At 41.2% G+C, this 24,495-nt stretch overlaps 1 protein-coding gene across 2 annotated transcripts in view; it reads left to right on the forward strand.

Moving 5' to 3' along the window:
• The first annotated feature begins 3,670 nt into the window (after positions 1 to 3,670).
• The window catches only part of TENT4B (terminal nucleotidyltransferase 4B), a 56,849-nt gene continuing 36,024 nt past the window's right edge, over positions 3,671 to 24,495 (forward strand). For both annotated transcript variants that reach the window (XM_054048818.1, XM_054048819.1), the window contains exon 1: positions 3,671 to 4,259. In XM_054048818.1, coding sequence (XP_053904793.1) covers positions 3,757 to 4,259 — 503 coding nt within the window. In that variant the 5' untranslated portion in view covers positions 3,671 to 3,756. The remainder of the gene's footprint in view (positions 4,260 to 24,495) is intronic.

The raw sequence follows: 24,495 nt of genomic DNA on the forward strand, positions 1-24,495 counted from the left end.
GTTATTTTTACATCTTGTTGACGTTATGTTGATAACTAAAATATATATGTAATCCAGAAAGAAAAATATTTATTACAGGAATTTTCACTTACAGATCTCTTTGAAAGTTTGGCCTGCATTCCTTTGCCTGTAATATTAAAGAGAGTTTGACATTGTTAATAGTATTTCAGTGACTCGGGTTGTATATAACCTAAGAGCTTTGAGTCAGAGATCCTTCTAATTTGTATGAGAAGCATCTTCTATATAAGGTAAGCAAATCTGAGCTGTTTGTTATGATTTACATCAAAGAAAGGAGCTATCAGTAGCCGGGAGCAGGAGTGAATGTGGAGCTGTGGGAAGGAAATCTACTATTTGAGAAACAGTAGGAGAGAGGATGAGTGGCATCTTGCCTTAGAAAAGTAGCAGGAAAATGATACAGCCTAATAGCCCCATTCCAACTACACTCTGACACTGCAGTATTATTTATGACATACAGTGCACCACATTTAATTTAAACTGGGATTCAGGAGCTCTTTGCATTGTGGGATATAAGTACTGAGATGTCACTTCTGAGCATGCTCACTTGGTTTTTTGTATGGGGTTTTTTTTTTTTTTTGGACAGCCTAACAAAGTCTGCTCCCTTTGTGGCATCACACTTTTCAAGACATCCTGGCCTCATTTTGCCAGGCATAAGGAGTAGTGCTGGGACACCTTTCAAGTGATGGATTTTAAGTGTTTTATTAAACATACACAACATGGTTTTCAGAAGATTCAAATATGCTCCAGTCCGGCAAAGACTTAGGCACATGCATAACTTTACACATGAGAGTGTAAACTAAATCAATTTGGCTTCACTGTTTGCAAGATTGGGGTCTAAGCTGCAATTTGTCATTGTTATTGATCGCTGCCCTCTTATAGGTGACCTCAAATAATTTGTTTTTAAATTGAGCTTGTGCCTGTCTTTTTTTCATCATATGTAAAGAGGCTGGAAGGAGAAGGCAACTTACAAAAAATTTTTTGCCTTTTTTTATTTTTTAAATAATAGAAATACCAGAAACATCAACTCAGATCTTCTGTGATTTTATTGCAGAACTTGTTGGGGGTTTCCAAAAATGTATATTGTTAGCACTTGTACCTTAATTAAAGGAATGGGGGTATTGAGTATTTAAAAATGGCTTCCTTTCTCCAAGATGTGCTATGCTCAAATCCCTACACTAGCTCCCAATCAGTTTGTGATGCCAGTTTAAAGACCTTGGTCCTAATTTTTAAAGCAATTAATGCATCAAGCCCCACCTACATCAGACAAAATTTTGATAACAGTAGTTGTGCTCCACTGCAATAATGTGGATTGCAAAACCCAGGACAAAACATGAGAGCTGGGGACAAAGCATTCTCTGTTGAGGGGATCCAGCTATGGAACAGTCTTTTAGAGGACATCATGTGAATCCAGAGTCTGATCATCTTTAGGAAATGTTGCAAAGCCTTCCTCTTTGAGAAAGCCTTTCCAGCGTAAGTGACATTCCTAATTTAAACACCCCTTTTATTCCCAGACCCACCTCTTACAACCTTCCCACCAAAAACAAAACCTAACCCAAATAGAGATCTGAGGGAAAAGTGTCAGTAATTCCATTAAACCCCCTAAAGACTTTGCTACTGCTTTTATGTGGAAGGTATTCAGATACTATAATGATGGATGGTAGTATAAAATTCTATGACAGATATTAAATATGAAACAAAAACATACAGTTAAATCTAACTAAAAATTCTTTCTCCTCCTAATTGCTCAATTTTCATTCTCTTGGCTTTGTGGTATTTCTCTCTCATTCTCCAGTCTTCATAGACCTTGTATATATTAGAGTAATTTAGCATCCTAACCATCTTTTAGTCCCCCAAAACATCTGTTGCACGCTATATGTCCAAACTAGACATGTTCACAACTATGCACAGGCTTTCCAAATATAGTTTGGAGTAGATGCTTTAGGGACCCTATGATAGGAACTGTAGCCTAGAAAACTAGAGGGCAGTTGGTTCTTACTCCTATTCTGTTTCCCAGATTCAGTTATCCACAGCCATAATCTTACACGTTAAACACAACCTGAATTTGTGAAGTAAAAATAAACCAGAATAACCCCTCCAAAAATGTTCAGACCTTTTTATGTCGTAAAACGAAAAGCCTATTTCCTTCCCCACTTTTTGCAGGTCACCTTTAACCCAGTCTGGCAAAGAATTATCTCAAACCAATAAACAGCAACACAAAGGTGTGAACTCTACTCTTTATCTCAGGCCTTATCTACACTAAGGAACTAATCTATTGCTAACAACAGGTGTCAGCAAGAAGGGCAGTTTAAGAGGTGTACATGGTTTGGACCATGAAGTAAGGGGTAAACTTCATTGCGTAGATTGGGGATCATTTAATAACATGCCTATGCAATCCACCTCCCTGCAATTTAGCAGTGTAATACTCCGCGTTATTAATAAACTGGTTAATGTGTATGTGTTCTTCTGCAATGACTCAGAAGTTCATAGTTCACATGCCATGAAAGGGCCAGCTAATTCCATTTCTACCCTCACTGCTGCTGTGTAGTCCCATTTGGCCCTGAGTTCAGAATTGTTACAGTATTTTAGGAAGTGGAAACATAGTGCTTTCAAAAATCCACCAATCTGCATGTATTTTATGGAGTTATTTATAACAAAGGAAAAATATAATGAAAGAACTATCAAAGCACATCTGCCTGTATTATCAAGCATAGAATGGTTATAACTCAGTAATGAAACTGGACAATAGGAAGATAAAAGTAAATATTTTTAAAATGATTTTAAACATTTAAAACAACACAATACCTTTCTCATGTTGCTAATAAGGTAATCAAATTTTCTTCGTACTATTTATGCAGTTTGTTTACTTTTTACATTTAATTCCACTTTGTTTTTAGTCGGATTCACTTTCTCATTTTCAGATACTATTGCATACAGGGCGGGGTGATATTTAAATCAAAATAATGGTCTTGATTCTGAGACTGGATCGGCCCACGTGGCCCCATCTGCTCAAGTTGTGCTATTGTGCAAAGAACCATTCGGGCGAATCCCGTTGCAAGATTAGACACTCTAACTGTTTTCACTGCAATGAAACATTTCCTGGAGTGCTTTCTGGTCACGAAATCTGATTGGGCACCCGAACGCCCTAACAATTTCGCTGTCTCGCGTCAGGTCAGAGGATAGTTTAATTAGTTGATGATGACTGAATATTGAGTGGCTCAAAAATACAACAAGCGGGGGGCCCGGGGAGAGACGCGAGGGGGAGAATGGGGCAGAGTGGGGGGGTAGCGATTGCCCTGTGTGAATGGGGTGGGGGAGGTGAGGGAATGGGAGGATAAATGGGGTGGAGGGAACGGGGCTAGGCGCACGAAGAGGGGCGAGTTTGGGAGCGAGGGCTGGGAGGTCACACCGGCGCCTGGCTGGGGACACGGCCCAGGTTGCTAGAAGCCAGGGGTGCTAATGTGCTAGAGGGGCCACGAATAACGCGGCTCAGGAGTTCCCCGCCCCGAGCAGCCGCCGCCCCTTTATTACGCGCGGCCCGTAGGCTTGGGGCCCGGGCGGGCCCCGCCTCGCCTCGCTCGCCCGCCGTGAGGGGCGGGGGCTGTGTGGAGCGCAAGCAGGCAGGCGCAGAGCTGCCTTTCCATAGGAGCCGCCATTAGCGCTGGGACCCGGTGACAGGGTCTTGGCGACGGCGGCCGGCGCGGAGCGGGAGTGGAGGCAGCCGGGGTTGGTCCCCGTTTGATGGATCCCCGGATCGCCTGGTTCCAGCCAGAGCAGCTCGGCCCCGCGAACCGCCTGTGGATGCAGATCTGGGAGACCACGCAGGGGGTCCGCAACCTGTACTTCCCGCAGCAGCGGCAGCAGAGCGCTCCCGCCGGGGTGGGCCCGGCCTCCCCGCCCGGCATGTACCGCGTCCCCCGGATCGACCCCCAGCCCGACTTCCTGCCGCTCGAGAACGCCAACAACCAGCACAACCACAGCCGCCACCAGGCCCCGCCGCCCCCGGGGCCCACCGCCTGGGCCCGGCCTGCACGGGGGGCGCCGCCCGCCGCCTCTGCCTCGGCCGCCGGCAACAAGAGGAAACGTGACAACAAGGCCAGCACCTTCGGGTTCAACTACACCATCCTCCTGGGGCCCCCCGAGCAGAGCGGGGCCCCCGCCCCCGGGGACGGGCCGGCCGCCAGTGACCAGGCCCAGCCGCTCACCCCTTGGAAGGGGAGGAACTACAGCCCGGGAGTCGTGGGGTAAGCGCCCCGGCGTGGCCGTGAGGGGAGCGGGGCAGGGGGGGATACGGAGCAGCTGCGGTGGGGGAGGCCTAGGGGATCGAGAGGTGGCAGTCAGGGGGAAGGGGGCGGGGGGAAACACAGCACATGTGAGGAGAAGCGACCCGTATGGGGCCGGGGCCGGCCGGTCGGTCGGCTCTTTGGGGGAATCTGCTCCTCTGGCGCCGCCTCTTCTTGCCCTGACGGGACGCACATGGGGTGGGAGGGCGAGCAGAGCATGCTCAGTCCCCATCTCCCGCTGGCCCTGCACAGACACGCATATGTGGGGGTGGGGTGGGGTCTGTTGCACGCCCTCCTGCTGTCATTGCACAGACACCCATATTTATGATCGGGGGCCGGGGGGAGAGGAAAGAACGAGTTGTCTATAACCACCTTCTGCTGTCACACATCAGGAGCATCTTTCACAGGCATCGCTCCCTGCTGCCATTGCACAGATGCGCACTCACATGGGAGAGGGAGGGGAGGCATGGTACCTACTCTGGCAGCTTCTCTTGCGGTCATTGCCCTGAGGCAGGCTCACATTTCGGGGAAGGAAGAGTTATTTCAAAGGCATCTTCTCTTGATCTGTTTTCTCTTGCATGCCAGGGCAATAGGCTTGTTAGAAATATCTGAGAGAATTATACAAGGAAAAGTGGAGGGGTATATTGCACAACCAACATGTTATACACCAATGAGCAGGAGTCATCGCCTTTTCTGCTCCCAGATATATATGCAGGATAGGACTGCTAGGAGGTATATTGTACATGTGAGGTTAACAATCATAGTGGATGAAAACCTCCTAATTTGATTGCAGACACTCGCGGGGGGGATAGTATCTAATTTCAGAGTACGTAAAGAAAATCTTCAATTACAACAAAATGTGTGCAGTTCTGGAAATGCCCAGGGAGGTGTCTGTATGAATACTAATGTTGCAGACACGCCTATATGCAGGAGGGAGGAATTGCCTTGCAGACAACTCCTGTTGTCACTGCATGCACTCGTGTTGTGGGTTTCACCCTTGGTTTAATTAATGAATGTCTGCAGAACACTTTGGAGATGGGGGGTGGGGGGAGCTTTAGTATATACATATTTATTTATAGAAGTCCTTTCTACTGTCAGTGTGAATGCACATACACATGGGAGGGGTGAGGCATTTTTCTCAGACATCCCCTGTCATGCATATGGCACATGGTGGTGGGGAAACTCTGTAAAAACAGCCTGCTATTGCATGTATGTACACTCGCACCAAGGAGATGAGCATGTCTTTCAGAGTTCTAACTCTTCACATATCTTCTAAAAGTGCACGTGTTCAAATCCACTTGGTGAGACACTTTGCACCAACCTCTTGCTCTCATTGCTTTTATGTCCTGTTGTATTAATACAACAGTCTACGTACTTCACAGACCTTTCCTTCTGACACTGAGTATATTTCCATAGAGAGTATATTTTCTGAGGTCTGATGGTACAGATATAAGAGTGCCATTTCTGCGGTACTCTCCAGCTGACCCTGTTTGCCTCTCTGAGAGGCAGAAACACACAATCTGGGGGGATATCCATGTAAGGTTAGTTATGGTTTGCTTAGACCTCTTCTAACTCTGTGTATGTGTGCATCTGGATGTCTTGTATAAATTGCCTTCTGTGCTGTATATATATTTGGTACTATGTCTAACACAGCCCACACAATCTTGTGATTGGTGAACATATGGTGGGTGGGGTAGATGAACAAACATCACCTGCTGTCATATTCCCATTTTCTATGTGAAGGTGACACTATTTTCATAGATCCACCTAATGTTATATGCATGGGCTTAAGGTGAGAGATTTGGGGAGAACCACTTAGATGCTTTTTACTTCATGCACACATTCATATACTCTCTGGATGGAGATTGTATGATGATGGATGGCTTTTTTTTAAGCTTGTGTGTTGCAAAATATAGTATCTAACTTTGGATAGTTGTCTTTGTAGTTGCAAGACAAGAGCGTGTCAGTTGGGGAGTGTCTTTGGCTAGTTCAGCGATATCCCTGCTTCAGTTCTTTGCACAAAGTGAGATTTTGTTGCATGGTTCACATGCTAGATGTAATGTGAATGGTCTTTCTTAAGGCCAAGGTGCACTTACATTAAGCAGGCAGCTGTTGAGCTCAGATGTCTTCCAGGGGCTCATTGAGATGGACCTATATTTTCAGTAATTACTGGTGCTTTTGGGTGGCTCTGTGTTTGTGTGCCCATCTTGAAATGTCTCAAAGGGCCCTGATTTTCAGAAAGTGGTGAGCATTTGCTTTTTCAAAATAAGGCTATTTCAGGGTGTCTCAAGTTGGGAACCTAATATTGCTGGTCACTTCAGAAAATATTAACTGTGTAACTACAGGCTTCCTACTCTGACAATTCTTGTATTGCCTTCTACAGTACTTCTAATCTTTTAGTTAAAATGTTACACTGTAAGTGATGGGATCCTGTATAAAGTTCTGCAGTCCTTACAGAATGAAATCTTCCATAACCTTTGTGAAGAGTTTTAAGTGCTGGATAGTTTTAGCTGGGGATGGACAGGTTTGTTTTTTTTATTATTATTTTAATAAATTGGTCAGAACGTGTCAAACACTTAATTTTTTAAAATAGCTTTCTTTGAGTTTATTTTCTGTTCTGTCATATTTACTTTGAGATGGGAGGATTTAAAAAAAAATTTTTTTCTCCTTATAAATCCAATGTAACTTTTCCCACTGTTGAAGATCCAGAAGACAATGGATGAGCTTCAGTGAGATCTAAGGAAGTTATTACTTAGGCCTTATGGGTGACATCAATCATAGCAGCAGAGTTCCAATTGGATAATCAGTGTCACCAGAACCCCCAGATGATTATTTTTCACTTTTGTGTTAGTTTCTTTAGTATGAAGTTATGAAATACATAATAATTTTCAGAAAGATTAGATCTGAGTTATTTCTAGAACTCCTTTACTTACACAGTTACCACAGTTGCAGTGTGATATTTACATTCCTCATGGGGTGACACCAATTGCATGTATAACTGGTTGTGCAAAATGGGTGTACAAGTGAGAATACAAACAAACACGTAAGCATCTAGGGTTTCAACATTCTGAAAATCAGGTCAGTAGTTCTTACCTTCAAGGACAGTATAACAGTATGTAATATTGATCACTGAAGTTTAGAAGGCAAAATTAAATTAAATTAAACATGCATGTTGAAATATTGGCAATACTTTGGTATACATATGTATCTCCTAGACAGCCATCATGTTCCATCAGTTTCTGTTTTGATGTTGGATTTGGGTTTGGAAACATATTTGTGTTAAAATGTTTTACATATGTAATGAGTATAAATGAATATTAAAATGATACACTTGTGATTTGAAATATTAAGATTCAGAAATTATTATGGTGTCTTCAGTGTACTGTTTTCATACAATTTTTTTGCATTATCAAGGCTTAAATATTAAGCATTCAAAAGTCAGTCAATTCTAAAAGTTAATGCTGGTCCTGCAGAGTTAAGTGAACTGTAGTATACATTCTGTGTTATATGGTATATGTTGCTAACAAACAATAATATATTAAAGCTTGCATTTATCAGAGATAAAGGGAATAGAAAATATCACATGGCCACATTCTTTTATTCCCATTTTCCATGCTCTGGAATCCTTAATTTGGCAATTTCCTAACTGATCTTGTACATTTCTTGACATTAAAGTGACCTGTGAAAGTTACAAGTTGCTTTACACCAGAGCTTTAGCTTGCGTATCTTACCTGCTTTTCAGACTTTACCAATGGTGATGTTAAAAAGAATAAAACCAAAAACCTGATTGAAAAGTTGTAATCCATATATGTTCAAGATTAGTGGAATATATTTGATACTGGCAAAAACTACTTAAATGAATTTGCTTTGCCACAGTACCCTTAGCAGTATATTGTTTTGAGCTACAGTGGCAAAATAGCACTAAAGTAGTGGTAATGAGATATATAATATTTTTAAGATATGAAGAAAATTAGGTATATATTTCGTAGATTTCAGTGAGTTCTAATCAAGCCAAGCTAAATCTGGAGTTTCTGGTTTATAAAATGTCTCAGCCAACATTTCAGATGCAAAAGAATGGGGGGAGGAAATTAGACTGATCATGGAATTCATTCTGAACTTCAGAGACTGCTATCACAACTGAAGTTCAAGGGAGCTGGTAAAATGTTTACAAAAATTAATCTTCTCATCCTTCTAATTCAGTCTCTGATGTTATAATACAGTGGCATAAGAATGAAGGCAGAGAAAGTAAACGTCTGAGTTGGGCAGAACTGTTAGAGCATATTATGCCCGGACTCTACTCTAGACTGACTGAAAATACACTTCTGTATGAAATACAAGTAGCTGGTCTCTATGTATGGGCTAGACTAAAAAAGATAGTGCTCTGTTACAAATGCTACTCAGTAATGTTTCTCAAGACTGAAGGTTGTGAGCTGAAATTTGGTCGTCTTCAGTAGCTGTCCTGCTCCTTCAGAATTCACTTGTATTCGAAATGCATATAACCCCAACAGTGGCCACATTTGAGAATGTCTTGCGAGACACATCTTTGTCCAGGCTTTCCACTGTCAGTTCTGAAGTTTTGGACGCTTTAACTGGCTTTTTCCTTTTATGCCGCAGAGATTTGTGGTGTATTGCAGTGTTGTTGGCCTTGCCCCACCTATGACTCCTCAGTTGTCTCTCAGCTGATGCTATGAGGGTAGGGACCAGGTACTAGCTTGAAAATCACCTAGTCCTCATAAAAACCAGCAAGTAACTAATTTGAGGTGGTGAATTGCAGGGAGTAGGAAGGCTCCTTCAGGAGTCCCAGGATCAAAGAACCCAGTTTATGATTCACAGGTGGATGGCCTAAAGAGTGTAATCCTACAGGGAGCAGGCTAGGAAGGAGAATGGAGCAGAGAAGCTCATCTTCCGCCCCAGGCGGACAACATGCGGAGTGTAATCCTTTTGGGAGTTGATCCGTGAGGAGATCCTGGATCAAGAGGAAAAACATGTTGATATACTGAATATATTGTTTGTTTTGAGCAAGTAAAATTGAAGCCGAGAAGAGAAGTGAAATTTTTGTTGCTGGAGAATGTTCTTAGGTGCACAGGCCAGTGAGTTAACCCAAATGTTTATATGGTGAATTTGTTCTTTGTTTGGAAATGTTAATGGATTTCAATTTAAATGATGTTAAGTGCAGTCAGGTAAAATGGAGAGTGACATGTAAATGTGAACCATAGTAACACTATCGAAAGGGAATAGCTCTAAACCATAGAAGAAGTCATGATTAGAATTCAGACCTTCCTGATTTATTTCATAACTAGATAATCCCATCACTGTTGTACTAAAGGATGTACCCCAAAATCCACATAGATGAAGGAATTTTGGACATCTGGAGACATAACTCATGATCCATGATGTCAGAAGATTACTTTGGAAGTTGATTATTTATTTTTGTAGGTGTGCATTGTTTCTTTAGGAAAGGTGACCCAGAGGGCTTACAAACAGTCTAGTGGGGAGGTGGCTATGATGGCGTCATTGATCATAAACAGTTCCATATCTTGTGCAACTAACTTTTTTAACCAGATGACTTAAAAAGTTGTTGGTGATTAAACATGGTTTGATGTTGGATTAGCTTGCATATTAGAGGTTTGGAAGTCCTTCATTTTTAGTAGTAAACAAAAATTGTAATAACTTAAAAACCTGTAAACTTTTAGAGGTAACTTAATTTGAGAAAAACATTTATAGCAGTTGCATTGTTTTGCTGAATATGTGGAGAAATTGATTTCAGAATATGAAAGTAGCAGTTGAATGTACTGTATGTATTTTAATGTATGAGAATAAATGGTTTGAAAAAATCCACAAACAATAATTTATAATCTTTGTAGGAAGGTCTCCTCCAGTTTTTGGTAACCTGACAAATATGTATTAAAAAGTGAAAAAGATGGTGAGGGGAAAAGAACAAGAAGGTGTCTGGGTCACAAATCCTTTTCCTTTATAAATCTGACGAGATCTGCCATCACTTTTTGACTTTGGAATTAAGTGAATTATAGCTTGTTTTGACTGTGTAGACTTCTCAGGGCTTTTCTACACAGACAGCAGCACAACTTCACTAGTGCAGCTGTGCCACTGTAGCACTTCACTAAAGAGACTACTGTGCCGACAGGAGAGCGTCTCCTGTTGGCTTGGTTAATCCACCTCGACGACCTAACACTGGGGGTTAGATCAGTATAACTACGTCACTCAGGGGTGTGGATTTTTCACACCCCAGTGATGTTGTTATATTGATGTAAGTTTGATAGTATAGACCTAGCCTCAATCTATTAACTGTGTTTTGTGGAAGTCAAAATCAGAGCTTTGCTCATAACCTCAAGAGGCATGTGATGGTGGTTCCACTGTTTCAAAAAGTGAGATAAAACAAATATGCTTTGGGGCAGGATTCAAAACGTAATGCTAAAGGCAGTTTTGAGACCTTTTTGAAGTATACTGTAAATATTATGTAACCATTTTTTAGGACATGCAAAACCGTGGAGTGCGGCCAAAATGTTCAGCATGTTTATATAGATGACTAAAGGGGACACGGAGAGGCCTGCAGGTTTCTACACATGCAAAGAAACCATGGGTTATTTTTGTTCTTGTGGAAAAAGTACTTACTTTTTATTTCTGTTTTCATGACTTGGGCATTTCGTCCCTTGGGGGGTGTCTTAGTTTAAAAGAACAATGAAACAACCGGCATTACTTTGTTCTTTTTTTCAAATCAAGCTTTTACATATTAAGCAGTGTTTTAAGGTCACCGCTCTTATGTACTTTGGTGATTTCTCAGACTTGTAAGTGTGGACTCTTTCAATAGCAATGTCTGGTTCGGAAAGGGGTTGTAGGACCTTCATTCCTTGAATCCCTTCACCCTGAATCCTCTATTACTATCATGTGAGGGCTGTATCTTTGTTCTAGTTTTCCTATGGCACATTAAGACAAAGTCCAGCTCAAAGCCTGGCATATAATTTCGAGCCCAGGCAGCTAAATTAAAATGTACGAATAGCCATACTAATTGCTAAAAATTAAAAATGACCTGCTCCTTTTTAAAGAAAAAGAAACCACTGAAAAATAATTTAACCATCATCATGTAATATCTAACTCCTATTTAGTTTCGAAATAATAAGGTAAAAGTCAGGACTCACTGGTTCAACTCTGAAGCCTTTTTTTTTTTTTTTTTAGAGGCATCTAGTTAATTTTAGGAAGCTGTACATGTGGTTTTTTTTTAACTGACAAAATATGCAGTTTTGTAATATTTCATACTTGTTTTTAAACACTTCTTATCCTCCTAATTAACATAACCAGAATAAATCTTGACTTTTCAACACTGGATAGTTAAATGTGTTCAAAAACAACTAGTGTGCCCAAAAACTGTAGAGTTGGCTTTAACTTTAGCTTTTTGTTTACATATGCACATGGTGTAGAACTCTTAGCTGTAAGAAAACAAAATGAAGACCCTCTATTATATTTAAAAAGCATTATAATAACACCACTTTCTTGTTCTTAATGAGGAAACTGTTGGAGAGCATATTTTAAATGCATGATGGCTTCTTAAATTAGATAAAGTCTTGTAATCTTAGATGACATGTCTCATGTAAGAGAGGCAAGGTGGTGAGGTAATATCTTTTGTTGGACTAGCTTCTGTTGGTGAGAGAGACAAGCTTTCGAGCTTACACAGAGCTCTTCATCCGATCTATGAAACATACTCAGAGTGTCACAGCTAAATACAGGATGGAACAGTCTCTCTAATATCCTGGGACCGACATGGCTACAACAGCACTGCATACACATCTAATGTAAGTTGGCTGTAGGGAAGGGGAATTTTGTCCTGCCTGAAAATGTCTCTCTTCTCATTTATCTGCATGTTGCTCTGACTTATTGATTTATCTGCATGGTTTAATGTCTCTTTCCTTGGGAGGGTGGGAGGATATCCTGATGACCAGGAGTGCTGCCTTAACATCCTTTCTCAAGTTAAATAATTTTACAGGATTAGCAACTTGACCTTAAATCATCTTGAAACTTGAACCTACAGTAGAAATCTTTCCCAATACCATGACTCTTCTCACCTTAGAACAGGATAGATACCTAGACTGAAGCAGAGGAACCCTTACTTTTAAGGTAGCACTAAAAGAAATTTAGGAAGCATTCATCTGGTTCAGTACAGGAGTATTGGCGCTTACCCCATCTGTAATTACAGTAAAATGTTGTATATTGCTTGGCTGTGTCATGCAGGAGCCTTTACCCCCAAAAGGTACTTTCTGATGACCTAGATGTTAATCCTGTTAGTAAATATATAGCCTAAATAGAGTGAATCTTTAATCATGGTTTACTGATCACTCCGACCACCGAAGACATTGCCCTTGGTGCAATCAAGTGAGCCCTGATGCCTCTGGTGCAGGAAATCCCTTACTTTGGCAAAGTCGCTTTTTAAAACTCGTCACTAGCTTTCTAATCCTTTGTGGAGGCTTTGGAAGCAGCCAGTCCTTTCTTGGATGTTCCAAACAAAACAGACAGTCTATCTTTCTGAACTCTGTAGATGTGTGTGCAACAAGTTATTGTATACATGTATCGAGACAACAGTTTTGTTTTCTTTCTGTGGTTTTGGTCTAAAATTGATACATAAATTGTCTCTGAAAACTGTTTAGTTTTTACTTGAATTTCTACCTTCATGGTAGAATGACTTTATCCTTGTGGAGTCAGATGTTTTTGGTAAACTGAAAATGCATGAAGCTTATTGAAGTATTGAGCTCAACCTAATGCAAAGGGGAAAACTGTCTTAAGCTGAATAATGATGGTGACTGCAAAGGCTCAAATAGAGCATTGGGTCAATATTTGAGCCAGGCTTAAAACTATTGGATATACAGCTGGATTTTTCTCTAATTAATTCAACAGTCCAACTCAAAAACCTGGGAAATAATGTATTCCAAGATGTCCATGCAGAAAACCTCTTATTGACTTGGCTTGATGTTTACTTTGATTGTGGTTTGGACTTCAATATCTGTTCTTCAAGTGATTGCACACATACTTTCCACTCTTGGGCCTTGGCTACACTTACCAGGTAGTTCGACGGCTGGAAATCGAAGTTCTGGGTTCGACTTATCGCGTCTAGTCTGGACGCGATAAGTCGAACCCGGAAGTGCTCGCCGTCGACTGCGGTACTCCAGCTCGGCGAGAGGAGTACCGCGGAGTCGACGGGGGAGCCTGCCTGCCGCGTGTGGACCAAGGTAAGTTCGAACTAAGGTACTTCGACTTCAGCTACGTTATTCACGTAGCTGAAGTTGCGTACCTTAGTTCGAATTGGGGGGGGTAGTGTAGACCAAGCCTTGGTGTCAGTGCACCCTGTGCACAATCATCGGAAACTTTCTCCCTTAGTATACCTGCTGTGCAGGTTGGAGACCTGCTGCTGCTGCATGCCACTGCATTCAGTTATCAAGGGCAGAATCATCCTCAGCCTCACTCTGTTCCTTCTTTCTTCCTGTGATTTTTGTTGGAACGCTCATCTATACCAGAACACTTATTTTTCTATAGCTAAAACTTACTAACTACACACAATTCACAAAGGTGAAGAGAAATAATTTAAATTATTTTATTTTTATTTGATTTCCTCGTTTGGAGTTTTCTATTCAAGGTATACCCTGGTCACTGGGTTTCAAGCCTTCTTGCTTCAGGCCTATGCCAGTGAACGACCTGCACAATAACTGCCTGAAGTGCTTGGGGGAAGCACATCTGAAGGAACAGTACCAGATTTGCAGGGAGTTCAAGCCTTGGACGAAGAAGGGTAGAGAGGATAGGCTGAAATTCCAGTGGTGGAGGTGATGCTCCAGCCACTCTTGGAGCCATTCTGGTCTGACTCTATGCCAAGTACTGTGGCTTCAGGGAGAAGTGATCTCCAACTTTAGTGGAATCCCAGTACTGTCCTCCCTTGCCTGAAGAGAGGAAGAAATACAAAGCTTCCAGAGAGGCCCTGGCCAGGGAAGGTCTCCACCCTTTAAGTCTGATAAGAGGGTTGAGGGAGTTGAGTAGAGTGCACCTGAAACCTAAGCACTCCTCCAAATTGGTGCCAAAGCCCAGTTGGCTCTGGTTATGCAAGGGGCACTGGCTCAAGCCCGGTGCTGGAGGCAGCACTGTCAACTTTTTTGGCACCACTGCAAGAGACCAACTTGGTGCCAATTGCCCCAAATGCATTTATGGCAGAAAGAAACCTGCTCTCCCTCTTGGTGCAGGTGTATCCTTCCTTACAGGAATCTGGTCCCTCAGGACTGCTGCCACTTGTGCCTGCAATTCAGCCTCCTGTACCACAGGAGGAGGAAGCTCCTCGGTACTATCAAAGGGAAACCTGATCACTCCCACCATCCAAGACCTTGCCCTTGGTGCCTTTGTGGTGGCATTGCTCCATTGAATACCAGGCTCTCAGCACCAATCCCTGGCACTGACTGGATCGGCCCTGCCATGGTCAGAGGAAGGGGAATCCTTGTTGTTGAACTCGGACGTGGGTTCTTATGGATCACAACTCCAAAGCAGGACCCACTGGTCTCCACACAGATTCTCTCTTTCCACTTCCCACTGTGACCCTTCAAGAGACTTGCCATGGGAATGTGGCCATAACAGTGGTGCCCTGCCCCATATCAGTGTTCATTTTGGAGCTCTTAAGGTTTTCCCCCAGCTTCCAGATCTTTCCCACAGAATGCATATTCAGTGCCCTTGTCTAGAAAGGCTTAGTCTATGCACTGAGTAGCTCTATTCCCACAGTTTACCACACACAATTGCTACTGGCAGCACACAGACATTATCACTAAATTGTTACATCTGCCACTACTGTGCCAACTTGTTGATGTAATTGCTGGTTGAACTGCTTCAGCAGTACACTTGCCCCATCCATTGCAATCTCTCAATGCTCTTGCTCACCCTTCAGTTACAGATTTGGAGGCTTAGAGTACTGGCTCTGTCCCATGTCAAGATGACTGCACACAGGCCCAAGAGCAACTGAGGTGGTATTTGGCTGATCTCTCTTTTGCTCAGCTATCTCCACTAGCTCCTGAACCCCCAGAGCAGCAGAGAAGGACATGGATGGAATGAAAATGATAACTTTAGTCTCATGGCATATCAGCTGAGGGGAGGTCAAAACCCAAAGGTTGGTTGGTTAGTTAGACCTGCATGAGTTTCCCAAAGTGTGCATATTTTATTAGGGTTGCCACAGCTTTCCACTCGCTACCTCAGTAGCATCTGAGACCTGAAAAAGAGAGTAGAAATAGATCACTAACTACAGTGAGTAACAAAGCTTGCACTCATCTACCGTCTTACTCATCCCCAGGAAGAAGTGCATCTCCCCCTTTCTCCCCATGTCCCACCTGCCTTAAGAGGAAAGGGAAGAGCAACCTTTAGTGCAACCCTAAAACCAGAATGGAGAAAAAATAATTGTTATTGAATAAATGGGTGAAATTGAGCATCTTATCTTCTCGAAGCACTGGTGCCTTTGCATTGGCAGTGATCACCAGCCCTTCAGGTCCAGATGATTCCCACAGTTTGAACAGAGGTTTGTGACTTGTTCCTGGTGCACCTGCAAGTGAGAGAGTGCAGGAGAGCATATCCCATGCCTTTCAGTGCACATGTGTTTCTTCCCTTGCAGGATAGAAATCTTGAAGCACCCGTTGGAATAAATAAAAAATGTGAACAGATGCAAATATGTTTTAGTTTATCGCTGTGTCTGCTTTACTGAGGCTATTGTGGGATAATACACAGATCTTGCCTACAGGTCGCAGGGTTGCTGATGTGGCTATGATGTGCATATCTATAATGTGGACATATTGCACTGGTGCAGGTTGCAAAAATACAGTTCTCGATCTGTTTTTATATATATTTTCTAATGTGTCTATCATAGTGGCACTGAAGTGTTGTCAGATAATTAAGAGAAAAATAATCTTTGCTTTGAGATTGGATTTTAGAGAGGATAAGCTGACTTCACCTGTTATGTATTAACATTGTAAACTATGTCTAAATAGAGCACTGGATGTAAATATATGTATGATTAAGGGTTCAGTGTAAAAAACAATTCCAGTGGGGCTTGTTGGTATCAGAACTTTTGCTTGTAACTTAAATTGCATATGGTACCTTGTTAGATTTGAAACTTCTTGTAAAATCATCTGTGATAGCTTTTAATCCTTTTATAAAAATCTTTGACTGAACATTTTAATATAGAGGATCCAATTAGTGATTTATAGGGATTCTTTTGTAGATCACTTTAATATTTCAAAATGTAATGCAGAAAACATTTCATAAAGCTTTGACCAGTGTCTTGGTTTTCCAAGTAGCAAAACAGTACATCTGATTTTACTTGAAAAATTTTCATTGGCTACCTGTACAAAATAGTGGCTGTTAAAAAGACATCAACATACTGAAAATATTGTTTTCCTGCAAATTAAACATGAATTACTTGTAAGCTTGCCCTACATGTACTGAAGCTTAAAAGGATCAAAATTGCTGTGTCAGTCTTATTGCAAAGGCTGAGTCTAGTTTAAGTTGCTCTGTGACGTAAATGCCCTCTGATGTTTTGTTTTTGTTGTTGTGTAATCATAACTCAAAACAGTATTCATTAGTGAAGTTGAGACTTGCAGCCATCTTCAAACTTTTGGTCCTTGTATAGCTGTAAAGCAGATCTACTACACAAGCATACATGATGCTGTTTGTTAGTATGATACAGTACATTCTGAGGTACGACACACTTTAGTCTGTAGTAGTAACTATCAAAGCAATAGCATTTTTAATAGCTTTGGGAAACCAGCTTTGGCATTTTAATTATGAACAGCCTAACCCCAAGACTGCAATCACTTATTCATTTCCAATATCCCAACAGACTAGCATATTTTTGAACAATTTTACTACAGACTCCTCTCAGCAGAGATTTCACTAGAGCTACATTTGAGATCCCTTTCCTTGAGGGTAAACGGACCTCTCAAGCTAAACCAGTCATTTGTTCTTGTTTAGATATAAAAATTTTATTAAAGTGAATGTTTAAAATTAAACATACACAAGTTAAGAGGGAAGGTACTGTACATCTGGGGTCAGGCTTGGGTTATGAGGGATTACAGGTGTCGGTTGCAAGGGTGAAGAGATGCATACATATCAGATAACCAACATAGACCCAGATTGGGGTGCAAGGGTTTTTCAAATGTCAGTGGATAAGTGGGCTCGCTAATAATGCCAGACAGGCTTTGCAGACTCACTTGTGCTTTCATGTACACTCTTGTTATCAATAATGAAAACACATCTATCCAGAATCTTTATATAACTAAGCTTGATAAATGGTTTTAAAAAAAACCCTCTGTAAATGTGGAAATGGCCACTAGAATTTACTGGCAGAGCTAGATCATGGGAAATGGTTTGAAAGGCATCTGTGTTCAGGCATAACTGTTGCTGCATAAACTGAAGCAACTGACAAACTGATCAATGCATTGGGTGCCTTCCTCTTGAGCCTCCAGAACTGATGTCGGTAGCTTAGTAAGGATTATTGTTGCTTTTTCTTGAAATGTGATGGTGGTTTAAAAGAATCTCTTTAAAGGATACTGTCAGAAGTAACCCCACCCCATCCTCAATCTTGCTCTTTTAAAAGTATGTATATGATTCCTGATGTTCCATCCCACCATCTAAAATAGGGGCAACAAAAATGACTTCCTGAGTGAGAGTTGTAATGTTGTTGTAATATCAGTTCCTCACTTTGGTATCCCATGGACCTGCTGTGGACGAAACCTCTATAGCCTCCAGGAGTGACAGTGAGTCCTCTCTGGGCTTGTATAAGCACAAGTGCTGCTTTATCTGTACTGCTATAGTTTGAAGTATAAAGGTTTGTCTACTGATATATCTTTATACCACTATAGCTATTTTTATACTGGAAAGAAAATAAGCAATACGGGCATAAGGCACCTCCATACCAGTATAACTGTGTCTACACTCTGGATTCTAATTATATAACTATTTTGGTTTATTTAAAAAAAAAAAAAAGAACAGGAGTACTTGTGGCACCTTAGAGACTAACAAATTTATTAGAGCATAAGCTTTCGTGGACTACAGCCCACTTCTTCGGATGCATATAGAATGGAACATATATTGAGGAGATATATATACACACATACAGAGAGCATAAACAGGTGGGAGTTGTCTTACCAACTCTGAGAGGCCAATTAATTAAGAGAAAAAAAAAAAAACTTCTGAAGTGATAATCAAGCTAGCCCAGTACAGACAGTTTGATAAGAAGTGTGAGAATACTTACAAGGGGAGATAGATTCAATGTTTGTAATGGCTCAGCCATTCCCAGTCCTTATTCAAACCGGAGTTGATTGTGTCTAGTTTGCATATCAATTCTAGCTCAGCAGTCTCTCGTTGGAGTCTGTTTTTGAAGTTTTTCTGTTGTAATATAGCCACCCGCAGGTCTGTCACTGAATGACCAGACAGGTTAAAGTGTTCTCCCACTGGTTTTTGAGTATTTTGATTCCTGATGTCAGATTTGTGTCCATTAATTCTTTTGCGTAGAGACTGTCCGGTTTGGCCAATGTACATGGCAGAGGGGCATTGCTGGCACATGATGGCATATATCACATTGGTAGATGTGCAGGTGAACGAGCCCCTGATGGTATGGCTGATGTGATTAGGTCCTATGATGATGTCACTTGAATAGATATGTGGACAGAGTTGGCATCGGGGTTTGTTACAAGGATAGGTTCCTGGGTAGTGGTAACAAACCCCGATGCCAACTCTGTCCACATATCTATTCAAGTGACATCATCATAGGACCTAATCACATCAGCCATACCATCAGGGGCTCGTTCACCTGCACATCTACCAATGTGATATATGCCATCATGTGCCAGCAATGCCCCTCTGCCATGTACATTGGCCAAACCGGACAGTCTCTACGCAAAAGAATTAATGGACACAAATCTGACATCAGGAATCAAAATACTCAAAAACCAGTGGGAGAACACTTTAACCTGTCTGGTCATTCAGTGACAGACCTGCGGGTGGCTATATTACAACAGAAAAACTTCAAAAACAGACTCCAAAGGGAGACTGCTGAGCTAGAATTGATATGCAAACTAGACAAAATCAACTCCGGTTTGAATAAGGACTGGGAATGGCTGAGCCATTACAAACATTGACTCTATCTCCCCTTGTAAGTACTCACACTTATTATCAAACTGTCTGTACTGGGCTAGCTTGATTATCACTTCAAAAGTTTTTTTTCTCTTAATTAATTGGCCTCTCAGAGTTGGTAAGACAACTCCCACCTGTTTATGCTCTCTGTATGTGTGTATATATATCTCCTCAATATATGTTCCATTCTATATGCATCCGAAGAAGTGGGCTGTAGTCCACGAAAGCTTATGCTCTAATAAATTTGTTAGTCTCTAAGGTGCCACAAGTACTCCTGTTCTTCTTTTTGCGGATACAGACTAACACGGCTGTTACTCTGAAACCTGTCATTAAAAAAAAAAAAAATCCTCAATCCTGACAGTTTTTATACTTGTACAGAAACTGTGTGTAGACCAGTCTCATGCATAACCATCGCCCAACTGCAAAACCATCAGCTAGTCTTCAGCTAGGATTTTTAACTGTTCCAGCTCTAGATTTGGAGAGTTGATATTTTTCAGTACCAAGGTAGATCTCTTTTTAAAAGGGATGTTGTCAACTCAGTTTTTTTTTTTTTTTTTAAATTATCAGTTTCTGATAAGAGCACCCTTTACTTAGTAAGTCTTGATTTAAAAAAAAAAATCTGTTCCCTTGTTGTTTATGAATACCTATTTTAGCAAGTGAGAAATTGGCACACTTTTCAGCGGAAACAGTGAAAATTATACAAAATGTGGCGGAAAAGAAGCATCTCTTTTACTTCTTTCTGTTAGTAATCTTAACTGCTACCTATAACTATAGTATGCACAAAATTTAGATAGAAATGTTTGGGTTTTTTAAATTGACTGTGTTCCTCTAAAGTGAAACTTGGGTGCTTTTTAAATGTTGGGCTTGTCAGCCTTGCTCTAGTTGCTTTATGAAGCTAATTTCAACACCAATCCTTTCCCCAAATTGAACTGAAATTTTTTTTAAGCTAGCAGCTTTCACGTATCCTCACTAAAGAAGATGGGACAGGTTATTCAGAGAGGATAAAAACAATTGCCCATAATTTAATATTACAGATGTTCTAGAGCAATTATGCAGTTGATGTATTTAAGTACATTGTACTTAAACATACTGGACCTTTCACTGTTTCAGAACAGAGCAAACAAATTTTGGCCTTCTATGGTGTCTGTACTGAAGGCATGTAAGCTGGCTTGAAAGTTCTGTACAGCATATATAGCCAATTCTTGCTACCTCTGACATCAGTTGCAAAACTCCCATTGCCTTCAAAGGGAGCAGGTTTAAATTTGTGACTAAGACCCTGATTCAGCAAGGTACTAAAGCAGGTGCTTAACTAACTTTAAGCATGTGACTACAGTAGTCCCGTTGGCTTTAGTTTTAAATTAGTTTGGTATATGCGGGCAGTTAAAGGCTCTCTAGCTTATCTAACGTTTAAATTGCAGCCCAACTCTTCAGTGGGGAGTATAGTTTACACATCTCTGGCTGTAGGTAGCTGTGGGAAGCCAGAAGTGTGCCTTAAAGGCTTAAGCAAAGGCTTTTTTTCATATGACCCTATTCTCTTCTAAATTTTTCAGCAGTGAGAAATGTCAAAATCAAAACTGTGTAATGTTTGCCTTTTTTTAAAAAAAGCTGTCTTAATTGTGATTGATTGTGTATCAGTAATGCAACGTTTTCCAGTGATTAAAGCCCCCCTCTCTGTAGCCTATTTAACACTAGTCTCCCATGACACCGTAGCCACATGATCTGCTTTCTCACATTCCTATAATTTGTTTTTCTTTTCTCTTGCTTGTCTCACTTTTCTTGTCACTGTCTTTTATCAGGTTAACTTACATTTTATGCTTTTGTTTCCCTTCCCCTCTCTGACCAGATCTCTCCTCCTCCTCTTGCTCCCGTATCTGTTGTGAGTGTTTCCCATTGTATGTCTCCTCTTCCTCATCTTTCTGTCTACAAATTATTCCCTGCTTTGTTCTTTCTCTGTTGGAGCTGTTCCTTCACCCCACTCCTGTTTATGGGATGTTGTTTTTTATTTTCCTGTTCTCCTTGTTTTAGGAGAAAGCTGTTGCATATTCTCTCACTCCTTTCTTTTTTCCCCCAACCACATCCGCTATACAAGGCTATTCCTTGCCTGGGATAGTGCAGAGCAAAGACCTGCGTAGCCCCACCTTAGTGGAGGAGGGAGAACAGAAACTGAAGACTGCAGGCACAGTTTCCAGGAGACTCTAGAGAAGCAGGTACACCCATATGTTTAGGCGTGTATCTCAGATTGGGAAACAAAATGCTGTGCAGTTTTCTTGTTGGCTTTGGAGAGTTAAATGTGAAAGAAGGAAGAAAACAAAGGATCAAAAACCACCTAATTATGGACTCAGCAATGGAATATTTCCACTGCTATATTGAAAGCTGTAAAGATACATGAAGTTGCGTGATATCTACTAAAGAATGTTAGCAGAAGTGATTTTTGTTTAGATTAAATGATTTTTAGATTTGCAGGTCTGCTTTGTTTGAAACATCAGACTACAGAATAAATTTTTAAATTTGACTATTAACTGTTGTATAATTGTTTTCTGTGACAGGACTAGTTTTTTATACCCATCAAATCTATGATTAAGGCTATGTTTTAGTCACAGGTATTTTTAGTAAAAGTCATGGACAGGTCAGGGGCAGTAAACAAAAATTCACAGCCCATGACCTGTCCATGATTTGTACTATATACCCCTGACTAAATCTTGGGTGCTCTCGGGCTGGGGGTGCTGGGGAGGGTCTTGGCGGGGCTGGCAGGCTCCCTGCCTGGCTCCACGCAGCTCCCCAGGAGTGGCGACATGTCCCTCAGTTCCAAGGCAGAGGCACAGCTGGGGGGGACTCCGTGTGCTGCCCCCGTCCCGAGCGTCGGCTCTGTAGCCCCCATTGGCTAGGAACTGTGGCCAATGGGAGCTGTGGGGGCGGTGCCTGTGGGCAGAGGCAGCACACAGTTGTCTGGCCATGCCTCTGCCTAGGACGGAGCTGAGGGACGTCACCGCTTACGGGGAGCCCGCCGAGGTAAGTGCTGCCTGTGCCCCTACCCCAGCCCTGAGCCCCCTCCCACACCCAAACTCCTTCTGGGGTGCGGGAGGGGCGTGGTGGCTTGAGACTGCCCCAGCAGCAGCCAGTGTGGCTGGTCCAGGGGCTGCCCGAGCTACTCAGGCGGCCCATGGGCCAGTCGCACCAGCAACTGCAGAAGTCATGGATGTTCTAGAAAGTCACAGAATCTGTGACCTCTGTGACCATCACACAGTCTTATCTATGATTCTTCAGTATTTAATAGAAATTTCTTCTTTTCAAAAAGAAAGCAAGAAAGTAAATTGTGACTTAACAAGTTTTTAAACTCAACTCGGAATTTTTTTCTGAACATTGTAGAAGAGAAAGCAGACATCTTCAAGAATAAGTTTATTCTTATCCTGTCAGTGAAAGATAAGGCTTCTTATTCACTGAAGAAATTTGCCTGCATTCTTGAGTTGAAACAATCCTGAATCTACTAAATGAAGACAACTTTCATCCTGATTGAGACAAAGCTAATTCTAAAATAGTCTGAACAGTATTTCATATCTTTTTCAAAATAAAATAGGAATAAAAATTGTCCTACAGTTCATGTTTTCCCATAAGTCTTCATTAAAACTCCAGGAATGAGACTTTAGATCAGAAATTAATCCTGTCTCTCCTTGACACTTGCCAAATGTATACCCATCAAGCAGAATTTTTGCTTATTTTGTTCCTCTACCACTTAATTAGTTGATTTGAAAAATTCTAAAAAATTGTGAATAATTGATTCATTTTTATGGTGTTTTGGGGTCATACTACTTGTTCACTAATATTCATGTGATAGCCAGTATACATGAAAACGTACCTGGTACAAATTTGTGAATGTGTCCCCCTCCCCCTTCTCTAGTTAAGAGACAAATATTCAGTAGAAAGCAGAAAATATACTGAATAACCAGTCACACACCATGAATAGTAAATAGTTCATCAGCTGTTCACTGACTATCTGGAATAATTTTCAAAAGGCTCCTAAATCAGTTAGGTACTCCTAGAAATTCTACTTGGTCTGAAAACTTAAGCATCTGAACTATTAATCAAATAACATTCTGAGCTGTAAGGATTGTGAATCTCTTCTTCCCCCAAAATACCATATTGTAGCCTCTAGCTTTCCTATGAAAAATGGGGTTCCTTTTCTTGGGGCGTCTGATTTTTCACCCATTTAAATCCATAGTAAAGCCTCCTTTGATTTCAGTGGATACAGAATTGAACCTTTTGTAAAATCATTCTTAAAGGAACAGCTAGTTTAAAAATCATTTTTAAAAAATCCTTGCTTACAAATAAGTGTCCCAAGAAGGGATTTTAATTAAACTTAAAAAGAACAGGAGTACTTGTGGCACCTTAGAGACTAACAAATTCATTAGAGCATAAGCTTTCATGGACTACAGCCCACTTCTTCAGATGCATATAGAAGCTTATGCTCTAATAAATTTGTTAGTCTCTAAGGTGCCACAAGTACTCCTGTTCTTTTTGCGGATACAGACTAACGCGGCTGCTACTCTGAAACCTGTAATTAAACTTAAAAACCTAAATTGTGTCTTTAATTGAACATAGGATTGACATTCAGTAACAAGGTATTTCTGCTCCTGAGGATGTGACATCGCCCCCTGGTTGGTTGGGTTTTTTATTTTTTTTTCCCCCCCTCCTATTCTGCACCCAGAGACTTTCAACTGGTCTGCCTCTTATTGAGGTCCAGAATGAGATAAGTAAATCTGAATCCAGTTACCAGATTTGCATGACTACTTGAAGATGAAAACTGATAAGGGTATGGCTACTTTTTACAAAGTCAACTTAATCTCTGAACAGGCTGGGTTGAACTTTTGCTCAGCCCCAGAATTCTGGTGAATAAAAAATACTCCATCTGTAATCAGTATCTTCAGTCGTTTTCATGAAAACAGTATAGCCCTTAATGTTCCTGCTAACTTTCACTGATCCCCATGATGGATTTACGGTACTGCAAGTGCATTATGTTACTTAAAATTGTGTCTTGATCATTTGGCGT

This window comes from Malaclemys terrapin, chromosome 14 (genome assembly GCF_027887155.1).
Source record: "Malaclemys terrapin pileata isolate rMalTer1 chromosome 14, rMalTer1.hap1, whole genome shotgun sequence".
Taxonomy (NCBI): domain Eukaryota; kingdom Metazoa; phylum Chordata; order Testudines; family Emydidae; genus Malaclemys; species Malaclemys terrapin.